The 12,761-nt window shown below is 43.9% G+C and overlaps 1 protein-coding gene across 9 annotated transcripts in view; it reads right to left on the bottom strand.

Annotated features, from left to right (window-relative positions):
• Positions 1 to 12,761, bottom strand: part of Nrxn3 (neurexin 3) — a 1,488,381-nt gene that overhangs the window by 1,454,967 nt on the left and 20,653 nt on the right. For all 9 annotated transcript variants that reach the window (XM_059279967.1, XM_059279968.1, XM_059279961.1 and 6 more), the window contains exon 2: positions 403 to 420. In XM_059279967.1, coding sequence (XP_059135950.1) covers positions 403 to 420 — 18 coding nt within the window. The remainder of the gene's footprint in view (positions 1 to 402; positions 421 to 12,761) is intronic.

Raw genomic sequence — 12,761 nt, 5'->3', positions numbered from 1 at the left:
TAATTTCTGGGTTGAATAGGTCATATTGTCAGCTTTTAACCACAGTAAGTTATAACTATAAAACAAGGCAAAAGTATTCATTGCATTGGATAGCACACAGCTAAAATCATTTTAAAAATATTTTCCAAAAATGTTAATTTTCCACTTCTTTGATTCACACAGAATTCATAAGGAAGCAATCACTTAAGCCAGGGAAACACATTCCATTGGTTTTAAAATAGTTCTTCAAAGCCCAGCAAAAAACCCTTACTTCAAGGCATTTCTTCCTCTAAACCAAAAATCAGTGAAAATGCAACATACTAAGATTTTTTAATCCCTGGGAAAAGGGGTCACTCAGAATCAAACCATGCACAGTCTGGCAGAAGGCAAATTCCCACAGCAGCTGTGTGAACAAAGACTCACCTGGACCTTGACTGACATCTGTGGCAGCAATTTCAAAGCAGAGGAAAAGGAGAGGAGAGAGAAACGAAGAAGAGCATTAGAAGTGCACCCACACACAATACCATGTGTTCTTGCATGAGTACGAAGGTCATGCAAGCCCCCACATTTCTACCTTCACCCAAAAACCACCCATGCAAGCCAAGGAAACCAAGCTCCCTTTTCACTGTGCATGTAGCAAAAGAGGTAAGCCCCACATCTGTCCGGAAAGACATCATCCTGGAATCAGATAGGGCTCCAGAGAGCCAAGCAACCTAGAATCCTATAAGAATATTGGTTAAAATATTCTGATTGGTTTCTGCACACTGACACCCACGCAAATCCTCCTCTTTTCCAGATACCAAACACTGGACGCAGAGTCAAGTGAGGTTTCCCAGCAGAGAGGAAAACGAATTAACCACTCCCTTGAGGAAGAAAGAAAAAGAGACATCAGCATTAAGAGCAAGCTGCAGCATTCGTTAGCATGGAGGGCAGAAGGACAGAGGATGATAGAACACGGACCATTCTTCATCACAGACTGCAACGTGTGTGTGAGATTGTGTGTGAACCAAACATTCGCCATAGAAATTGAAACTCTGTTTCCCTGCTTCTCACCCCATCACTAGTGACAAGAATGACCTGGTGCAAATCACTTTTGTCAGCCGCAATTGAACACAGAGCCCTGGAAAGAATGACACATGAATTAAGCCAATGAACTTTTAAAACACAAACAGTTCACTCCCATCATCTTCATCAAAAATGGGATGTCTCCATCATCCTCCCACCCTCAGCTGTGAAATAGAATTGTACAGGGGAAACCTAAGTGAAAATGGCCTAAGGGGCTGTTAGAAACCCAGTTTAGCAGCATTATCTACAGCCAAGGCAAGCAATGGAAGCCACTGACCATCAGGAAATTCTGAATGGGTGCACTTAGAATCAATGGATAGTGGATCTGGGAAGACCTTAGGCTTATCTAGTTTGTTATTGGTTTGTTGTTGTTGTTGTTGTTGTTGTGGTGGTGGTGGTGGTGGTGGTGGTGGTGGTGGTGTTAGGATAGAAAGTAAAGGTACTGATAGGTTATTCCAGGTCTGCACAGTCAGTTCAGAGACAGAACTCAGAAAATAATCTTCCATCTCTGAGTCCTATCAAGTTCAACATTCATTCAGCTGATGCCCAGATCTCTCAAGACATACAGGATCAGTTTAATTTGTAGGCTAAAGGAATACCCTTAAGCCACAGGAAAGATGGGTAGGAATCCCCAAGTTACCCCATGAGTAGATCACCACTAATCCTCTGTGGCCTTAACCTTCTGCCAGGGCAAGACAGGTAACGCTCTTCATGTCAATAGTGAAACACCTGCAATCAGATTTGTACCGTATATCCTTAGGGCTTTTACTCCAGAAAAACCCAGGCTCTCACCAGACTGAGCTGTGCCCTAGCATCTGGGAGAGACATAGTCAGAGCAACAGCTGAGGATTCACCCAGCCTGTGCCTTGCAATCTCTGGAAGCTATATCTGCACAAAGACACGTCTAGAGAACTCTGAATCATTCCTTAGACATGCCCCCTTTCAGGTTTTCTGATAAGTTAGAGTTAGGGGTGGAGTGATGAGAGGGAGAGAGGAAGAAAAGAGGTAAAATAGAAGAGGTGGGTAGGAAAAGGATGCTGCATGAATAACTAAGTGGTGCCATTAACTGTGACTGATGGATTGCCTAGAATAGTGGTCTCATTAAAATACCCCTTAATTAAACAGGATATCTGTGGTGAGAATGTCAACACTGTTGTTCATACACAGTCTTCAAGGGCTCCAAGAACCAGTGAGACAGGATCCCTTGGAACCCCAATGGTCTTCACATGTCTGTTAGATAGCCACTTTGGCACTGTGATTACAATCCTGAACTTGGAGACAGACAAGTGTGAGCTCACATCCCAGCTTGCTCTGCAGCCTTAGGCCAATCCCTGAGCTTCTCTCTAATTCATCTTCCTAGTTATAAAAATGGGAACAGAGCCTCCCCCATGGGGGTGTTAGGAGACTTAAATGCTTGCAAAGCACTTAGTATCAGGCAAACACTGTATAAATGGCAGCGGCTTTGATTGTTATCCTTTTGAATCACCACAGACGGAATTACCAACATTTATGGACCAGATGGTTCACTGGAAACATCAGGAGACCATAGGAAGCAAGCCTGTGACTCAGGTCCAGTGCTTGTACTTATGAACCAGGATGAAAGCTCCAACCCCACCCCCACCCCATCCCTCACCCCACTCATCAGTGCCAAGTAAGGTGAGAAGGGATTGGAGCCTGGTGTGAGCAGGAACAGAGGTTGAAACAAATTCCACGATCATTTATTCTGTTTTACCCCCTCATACTTCTACTCAGTGCAGTTGTAATTTTATACATAAAAATACAGTATGTCTTCTCGTCACAGAAGGGCAACAATAACAGCCTTAAAAGCCCTTTGTCCAAAAAATAAATAAATAAATAAAAGTGGTAGAGGCAGGAGATGAGAGGGGGTCCCTTGGGACTATGGGTGGAGGCAGGAGGATATCTACTGGAAGAAAGTGAGAAACATGGTTACATCTATATTGTCCCTCTTATGACAACCCTAGCTGTCTTCTAGGGAACCCCCGTTTCCACCTTGAATCCATGTGACTGGTAAAGATGACCCCTACTCTTACCTCTGTTCTAATAGCAGTCCTGTGATTCCTCTCAGATCGTGGGAATAGTCTATCTTCTTGACCCATAATTCACCCAATAACATACATGTGACCCAGGCCCAACCAATCAGAGTCTTCCGAGGGAATTTCACTGAACTATTAGGAAATAGCACTAGCTTCCATCTTCATCACCATATGCACACTGCCTCCATACTTGATAATGAGGGCAACACAAGAGGAAACAAGACCTCTTGTAGGATAGGGGAAGGCCTACAATCAAATCCTAGCTCTGCCTTCTATCCACAGAAAATTGCCTCAGCATTTCTGAGCCTCAATCTCCTCTTCTACAAACAAAGATCCTCATAGTATCTATTTTAGTGAGCTGTATCCATGGAAATCCTGTATTCACACTCAATACATATTAGCTGAGTGCCAATTATAGGCCACACCACATTTTCTACATGGAAGATACAAGCAATGAGTGAATGAAACAGGCAATACCCTTGGGTTTTAAGTGGGAGACACGAGCAATACAAACACACATGTATAATGTGACATGACATCGTGATTAGTACCATGAAGAAAGAAGAGACACGGTAAATGGCAGCAGGATTCCCTATGTCAGAAAAGATGGTTAAAGAAGTATTTCAGGGGAAATAATGTTCTATTTGGGCTGATACCTGAAGAAGGTGAGTCTCACCATATCCTTGATGAAGAGTGTCCAGGCAAGAAAACAGCATTTGAAAAGGCTGCGGGGAGGACCCACTCTGATGGTTATTTCTACTGAGAGGACAAGGGGACTGAGGACTGGCTCCCTTAACCTGCAGTCCTCAGCAGGTCACAGATGCTCAGGAAGCACTCAAGGCTGAACAAACCCTGAGGGAAACTATTCCTGACCTGGTCTGAATACCCCCCCCCCACACACACACACACAGGACTTCCCAACTCCAACCAGAGGATGCAAAAGAAGAAAAGGATTTGAACCCCATCACCACCCACTTTCTTCAGCATCACAAGCAGGGGAGAAGTAAATCAGGGCATTCCCACCTGCAGTCATGGATGCTGATAACATATCCAGCAGCCGCTTCAGCCACAAGTTCCAAGGAAGCAGTTTGTTCGGGGAGGGGGGCTTCAAGAAAAGACCCTCCACCTACCACTGCTACATTTGCAGATGTGACTCTCCCTGGAGAAGCTCCCTCCCACCTCACCCTTCATTTGGACTAGATCATATTAAGAGCCAAGAGTCCAAAATGCCCCTACTTTCTTGTTCCATACCCCCGCACATCCCTAGAGGAGGTTTGGAAAGCATGGAGTAGGTAGGATGCACAGCCAGACTCCTGAAGGACAGTCAAACCTTAGGGGACACCACCTGGTGAACTCTGCCTTGAGTCTGACCTATTTTCCAGGAGAGAAAATAGAATATAGATTTAAATGCAGTGGCACTCTGGAAAACTACAGGCCCAGCAGTGGGAGAAAATAAAACAGCAGGGGGTGGCTGAGCAAAGGCTGGCACTGGTGAGCACACTGTTTCATCTGGTTGTCAATGGCCCTTGCTTCTACAATGCGCCCCCACTTTTTATTCACCTAAAAACCCGATACAAAGCAAAGGAGACTGCTTAGCAGGGGAAGTACTTACATCACCAGGGTGAGGACCTGAGTTCAAATCCCCAGAACCCATGTAAAAAGTCAAGCACCTGCAACACGTCTCAGCAATCCCAGTGCTCCTAAGATGACATGGAAGGCAGAGACAGGAGAGTCCCCGGAAGGTTGCAGGTCAGCTAGCCTGCCCTACGTTGAAGGAAACAGCAAAGTAATCCTGCCTCAAATAAGGTTGAAAGCAAGGATCAGCACTGAAGTTGTCCCCTGACCTCCAAACACGTGCTCACATGTATACATACATAGGCACACACACACCATACACACCTATACAAACACAAGAAAAAAATAATACACACTATTTATGTGTGTGTTTCAGTGGGTCGGTTCTGCTGACCAAGGCTGCTTCCCCACACATGGACTCCAGGCACTAGCAGAGGAAGCACTGGGGATACTAGCTTCAGAAATAGGAACATCAAGACAAGAGCTAGATACACCTGTGGCTCCATCCCAGTCTGGTTTTCTTGCTGTGTGGCCTCAGAAAGGATTTCTGGTAATATATACAAAATGCTTATCTTTCCCTGCATGAAGGAAATTAGATTACCAGTTAATACTGACTGAGGGTCTCTATGTGTCAGTCACTTTACAACAACTACCCTAAGAAGTAGGAGTTGTTAGCACACTCAGCTAAGAGAGAGATAGACAGAAAGCTTAGGTAACTAAGCTATGAGCCCTAAGTCAACGGTCTATAGAACCAGATCCTAGATCCTGGCATTCTGGCCATTGACTCCCCTCTGTGCCATTAAACATGCTGGCAGCATTATCTCCAAAAGAAGATGCCTACAAGAAGAAAATGAGATAAAAAGCAACATTACACATCATAAAGTTCACATGTATACAGCATTTACGGTGTGCTGGGTACTGTGCCATGTGCTTTAGATGTACCATTTTATTTAAAAAACAATTGGCCCAGGAAGATACAAAAGAGGTAAAAGTACTGGTCAGTTCACAGATATGTAGGTATCAGCCAGGGCAGGGGAAGCAGATAAACTCAACCTGATGTGAACTATTAGAGCCCTAGTCCTGGAACCCCCCTGTTACTACTGAAGCCATGATCCACCTGCCCAGACCTCATAGAACATCCAGAATTTCTTGCCCAATTACCAAAATCCACATGAATCTCTTCCAAAGAGCCATTCTCCAAAAGCAGACCAGCCCACTGTTACGTGTGCTCTATTGTTAAGAAGTGGCCAAGGGACTGAGGGGAAAATTTCATAGGTAAAGTGCTTGCCATGCCAGCGTGAGTACTAGAGTTGGACTCCCAGGATCCATGCAAAAAACCAGACATGGTAATAGATTCTTGGAGCCTACTGGTCAACCAGTCTAGACTAACTGGCAAGTCTTAGTTCCCAGTAGGAGACCCTGTCTCACAAAGCAAAGTGGATAGGTCCTGAAGGACAACACCCAGTGTGACACACATACACACACACAGGTTTGTTTTTTTTTTTAAGAAGTTGCCAAGGAGAAGCTGTCTGCAGAGGTGCAGACTTCCAAGGGTTGGGCATCCCCTACAAATATACAACAAGGCCTTCATGGTGCTGGAGGTACAGCTTCTATGTACATTCTTTCACAGGCCCTCAAACATCAAAGCAGACAACTGGTGGCCTTCTATTGAGCATTATGTCAGGCCACCTATCAGGAAGAAAGTCAAAGATCATACCTCCCCAATGGCATAGCTCATCCCCTAGTCTTGAGAAAGAATAAGCTTAAGGTTGTCCCTTCTCCAAGAACGCACATACATGGAAATATTTCTTTCAGCTAAGTCCTAAAGTGATCTTCCAGCAGCAAGGAAGCTCTTGCAGGCTGAGCTTTATCGGGACTCCCCAAACGCAGAAGAGTGGGCCTTATAGTGAACTTCATCCCTGAAATGAGAGCCCATTTATCTATTATTGAACCTCCAGCTCCGGTGTTACATGATTTTGTTCTGTGATGATAGTAACTCTAGATGTCAAGACAAAGCAGCAAGCAGTGGCAAATGGGTGTCAGACAACCTGAGAGGCAACAATAGTGTGGGATGCAGGGAAAAAAAAAACAGTAAGGACCCAAAAGGGCATCTTTATGATCCAGATCACTGCTTTACCCACACCCCTTCAGGGGCCTTTATGCACTCGTAGGAACTCGGCTTTGAAGAATGAGAGTTTGGCTGACAAGAGTCATTCAACATGTTATGTAGACAAAGACCAATACAAACAGCCTCCTGTTGATGCCTTAGAGATTCTGAGTGTAAATATAGAGGTAAGGCAGTCTGTTCAAGTCATGACTTTGCTACTTATTGAAAATCGCTTTGGCAAATTTCTTGGTTCCAACTTCTTTGTCTACTATATGGAAATAGGAATAGCACAGCCAGGTTTGCTAGAACCATCTTTGCATTCCTCTGTCACACAACTAAAATCCACAGGCTCACAGGAGCCAGACTTAGGGTACACTAACCAAAATTAGTGTACATAATAAAAAGTAAGAACCAGTTCCATGCATTGTTAAGAAATATGTAAGAAGACAATAGATACAGAACACTTAAAAGTAGAGTTTGAGAAGTGGTAGAAACAGAGTCGCCGGCAACTGCGTAGGAAGTTGTAACATCAGATATAAGATGGGACTCATATCCACACATTGGCTCAGGTTTGAGGTGAGCATGTTTTGGGGGTTCACTTGAAGCTTGTTTGCTGAGCTCGGTTCAGCAAACAACACCTAGTGTTTCTCCTGAACAAAATCATGTATAATCAGAAGAAAATTACTATGCTCACATCGTTCCCTAATACATCAATTGCATTGGAACAAATTTGCATTTTCAAAACAAGCATTATATCAGAACTGACTGTCCCTAATTTATATGACTGTTGTGAGGATGAAGTGAGATTACCCATATAAAGTGTTTAGCGCAAAGCCAGGCACATAGTAAACATTCAGGAAACACTGATTGGAATGACTAATGTCTCTGCTGGCTCGTTGACATATTCCTGGTACACTGAAAGTGACACATTGAGCTTCTATTGACCTGTTTAAGCCTTCAGGCTGAAGACATCTCTAGCAGAATAACACTTTCTAACCTTAAGCCATAAGGGGAACAGCTGCAGCAGTCTCCCCAAAGCAATAGGACAGGGACTTTGGGAAGGTCCTCACATGCAGTGGACATTTCCAAGGGCCAGGCCTCATATGCCAATTTCCTGAGGAAAGAAATAGGAGTTGCCCTCTCCCTCAAAAATTTCCAATATGACCCACCAGAGAGAGGAATCTTAAGGAACAGCAGGAAATCAAGAAAGGTGTTGACCTAAAGGAGAAGATGCCCATCATTTAGTAGGACTGGGAAAAACACAGCACAGGAAAGACATCCATCAAGCACTGTGATGGACATCTCCCTAGACATAGGCTTCTTTAGTTCTTCCATCTCCTGCAACACAGAGAACGTATATGGCAACTTCTGGATTCAAGTCGACCCGGATGAAAATCTTGACTCCTCCACACATGCTCAGTCAGGCATGTTAACTGACCTCTCTGAGCCTAACTTCCCCATGTGAAAGTGGCAACAGTTCCCTTACCTAGAAGGACTGGTGAAAAGTTCATAAGGAGCTGATGTGTACAAAGCAATGAGCAAGGTTCCTTGCACACAGGAAGCACTGATCCACACTGGCAATCTTAATTACGGTATTACTTCAGCCCAGTGATTCCTTCGGGGGGTAGGGGAGGGATCTGCCTTCTTTCCAAGAATCCCTGGCTCTCCGAAAAGACTCTACATTCTTGGAGTTCATGCCAGTTGGAAGACTGTTGTAGAAGAAGCAGGTGGTCTCCCAGAGTTTCAGCAGAGGGAGTTCTATAGACTTTGTGATTGAGTACCCAGAAGAGCTGTGGAACAGAAGTATCCTGGAGCTCTACTTCAGAGGCACTGGGGTGGAAGGCAGGGATGGCTTTGGGCTTGAAGCTAAAGCCCCTGGTGCTTTGTTTTCCTAATTTTCAAAAGTTGTGGTAAAATATGTACTACATAAAACCCAACATCTTAGCCTGTTTTTGGTGCAGTACCAGGAACTGAACCCATTATCAGTAAGTAGTTCTATTGAGCCACATTCCCAGCCTCTATTTTTGAATACATAACTTAGATGCATTACATCATTCATAATGGCATATAAATCTCACCACCATCCATGTCCAACATCTTCTTACAAAACCCAAACTCCCTGTCTCCACGAACTTGACTACTCTAGGGACCTCATATAAGTAGACCCTTGCAGTACTCATCCTGCTGTGACTGTTTTGTTTCATTTAGCACAGTGCCCTCAAGGTTCACCCATGTTGTGACATATGTCGTAATTCCCTTCTTCGTAAAAGGTGAAGTTCTTATTGTGTGTGGAAATCACATTTCACTTATAGAAACCTGCTTTGGACACCTGGTTCTCTAGCCTCATATCAGCTAGGTGACCTTGGGCTACTTAGTCCCTGTAAGTCTCATTTTCCATACCCATAATTAATGGGACTAGGAACACCATTATATGACCAGGTTGCTGTGAGGTGTGAATGAAACTGTAAACGTGGATGTGCCTCATAAACATCGAAGTATGGTGTGATTCATTTATTCAGTCCAGAAATACAAATCAAGTATCAGTTCTTTATTTGCCACTATGCTAAAGGATTCATTAACTCCCTACACAATGGGGTCATTAAAGAAAAGTTTAAAATGTACACCCACAGAAGACAACTGCAGGTACCCTTATAATACAGAAGGCCTCCTGTATTGCACATTCACCACCTGAGGCAGGACTGTATGACTTTGTATGACCTCACTAACCCTTATCGGTATAGCCAGTGTTAATCCACTTCACACCAAGGAAACCAAGGCTTGGAAGTTCACTTCCTTAAGTCTGTGTAACTTCCTTGGATTTCAACTCCATTTCTCTGAAATTGAAGCCCTTTCCCTCCAGCATGTCATCCTAATTATTCTTTCCTACATTAGCCTAACCACCCAACTCAACTGCCTTGTAGGACAAGGAGACAAATTTCAGAAAACTAACATGGATTTTTTTTCCATGACCAGTGGGTAACTGGTGAGGATAACTAATAGTCATTAAATATTCCAAAGCATAGTATGTATTGTAATATTCATGATATCTGCCACAGGGTGTGACCATGGGATCCATATTTCAGAGAAAGAAGGCAAGCTGGGGTAACAAATCCAAAAATGAATTTTATAAAAATATAGCACCAAGCAAAGAGTGAACACTAATATCTTGGGGATAGAAAAAAAAGGGGTATAGGATCTGTGGTCCAATAAATTTAGAAGGCACTGAATTTTTAAAATGTAATCAAGTATCTAAAACTTCAGAAAAGTTCACCTGTAAGAATACACACTTGTTACACTGTGACCTCCAAAAAGGATACTGTCCTACTGGCCATATGTGCTGTGTATTTTTTGAATACTAGACACTTGCTGGAATAAAACACCTACTTATCACAGAGTGAATTTGAGAAAGGCTGGCTTTGAGGTTTTCAAAACAGCTGTCAGACTTAAACTTCCCCACCAGTCTTCATCCACAGCCCGTCTTTGTTCTCGGTGTGCACATTGTATCTGGTTCAATTTCAGATAGCTAACACTCACTGGCCACTTACTGCATGTCACCCACCAACTTAGGCACTAGAGACTCGAAAAGGGTACCCTGCATGCCATTAGCAACAAATCTAACAAACCAAGACAGCACTTGTAGCCCATAGGGTGGCTGTTCAAGGCCATCTACGATTGTGCTTAAAGCTAATGGGGGATTTAGGGTTGATAGACCATGTTCAGACTCTTACTACGGAAACACGAAAGTAGCCCTGAGAGGAAAAACAGCAACAGTTCAGTAGAAAGAAGCCCTTCCTAAGAACATTTTATTATAACTGACCACTGGTCATCTGACACTCCCGAGGGTCAGACTCCCTGGGAGACATGGAATGTAAAGGAAGGTTTGAACTCAAATGCCAATGTGTTCAGAAGGCTACTCAACTTCTGTGACCTGATCACAGTATCCATTTCAGAGTTTTCCAGTAAGTCAAAAGAGGCATATAAAATGCCTAACCACCTGGATGGTTCAATAAGCATCACTTCCCTTTTATTTGATTAATAACACCCTGAGATCGTGTGTTAAGGAAGAGTTTGAAACTACACGTGGACTTAAGATAGAAGAAGTATGAGGACTGACTAGTAGTGTCTGCCAGTGGCTTAAAAAGGAAATGTTGCCTTGAGTTAGCATTCAACTGAATGCTGTCCACAGAGGCCTGGTACCTTAAGAAGCCAAAAAGCAAGCTCTTCTGTCATTCCTTATCAACCCCACCATACACTGTTTTGTTTTTCTCGTTTTCATAAAATGAGCAAGGCTGCTCCTCCCCCGTTGACCTTCTTTGTCAAGCAAAAGGCTGTGATGCTCTGGACCTAACAGACAGGGTCTGACACCCTTGGACAAAGTTTACTAATAAGTCCCTATCCCAATAAAAACAGGGGCTCTTACAGGCCTTCCCCAAGAGAGCTCAGAGAGCCAGGCAGACATCATCCTTCCAAGAAGAGGGGAAGTCTCTACATGGAATATCACATGCTTTTTAAGAGTTCTCATCATTATTAATCACCTTTTTTTTAATCTTGCAACAGCTGTGGTACTATAATTACACGTGGTTTAAAAACAATACTACCAAGTGGGCTCTGTTTCTGAGTGAATAAAAGAAAAACAGAATTTCCGAAGTGGAAGAATCTTGGGATGTATTAAATCCATCCTTTTTGTTTCTTGGGGTTTTATTTGTTTGTTCTGTCTTAATCTGTAGCCCAGCCTAACCTCAAATTTTCTGCAATCCTCCTGCCTCAACCTCCTGAATGCTGGGATTACAGGTGTGAGCCACATGCCAGGATTCATCCTTTTTGTTTTCAAGTTCTCTTCATTGACACACATTCTTTGCACATTAGCCATGCCCCAGCAACAGTGGGTAATGTGCAAGGGTGGGAGCAGATGAACTAAGTCAATACAAGACTTGTACTCTTGAGGTTTAAAGTCTAACTGCAGAAAGCACCCACAACAGCCCATAAACCAGTCATGCACAGTAAATACGATTGTTGCCATAGCATGGCATAGGATACTGTGAGGCCGAGAGGAGAGAGCACAAACCCAAAACAATGTCTACATGTCTCCATATCTAAGCTAGTATTCAGGTCATCTGCCTCCTGGCTCACTGCTTTATCCATGGTTCCACAGCCAGGCTCTAGTGCATGGACCTAGGCTCTGGACAAAGTCTATAGTAGGAACATAACAGGAAAAGAAAGCAAGTGGCCAAATATCTGAGCTTTCACAGAGAAGCAGCAGAGCAGACTGGGGAATTACTTGTATCTATAGACACCTACTCATGCATCTTATCAGCGGACAGTGTTTTTAACTGCCCCCCAGCAAGTTCCTAAAAGCTAGAGCTTGGACAGTTAGGACACCCAAGAAGAAAGGAAAGCCTCCCTCTTACTAGAAGAGTATGTAGGATGTGGGCCCTCCCCACAGGCTGAGCTCTAATCTATCTGCTGTCTGATGCTTTGGAATTAATCAAACAAATCCCTTGATAAATCTGAGGCCACTATTAGACAACAGTAATATCCCCCTCAGAGTAATCCAGACAAATACATTCAGAGAGGGGGAGTCCCTCGGGAAACAGACCATTCTCATGTTATAGGCCTCCTCCTAAGAACACTGGCATTGCCCTGCCACCCCTCCCCACCCCCACAGATGTTGCTTCCCAACAGCACCACAGGCTACTGACCTGATGGCTATAGGCCATGAGGCAGAAAGGTTGGGAGAGCGAGGCCTGGACTCCCTCCCCTCCCCATCTCTGCCACTGACCTCATTTTCCACCAGAGGATTTTTCCTTTTTAGGTCTTGCTTGTTTGTAAATCATGTCACCCCAGTGCACACAGGGCTTAAGGCAGGCCTAGCCAGGAAGTAGAGAAAAGCCAAGGGGCTTGGAACTATGGCCCTAGATTCTAATTCTGAGGGAGGTCGGATTGGTAGGAACTGTGTGATAGTCTCAAAGAGAAGTTGAAAG

This window comes from Peromyscus eremicus, chromosome 14, assembly GCF_949786415.1.
Source record: "Peromyscus eremicus chromosome 14, PerEre_H2_v1, whole genome shotgun sequence".
NCBI classification, from domain to species: Eukaryota; Metazoa; Chordata; class Mammalia; order Rodentia; family Cricetidae; genus Peromyscus; species Peromyscus eremicus.
Note: the sequence above shows the minus strand (reverse complement) of the source record. Positions and strands in the feature narration are given on the sequence as shown.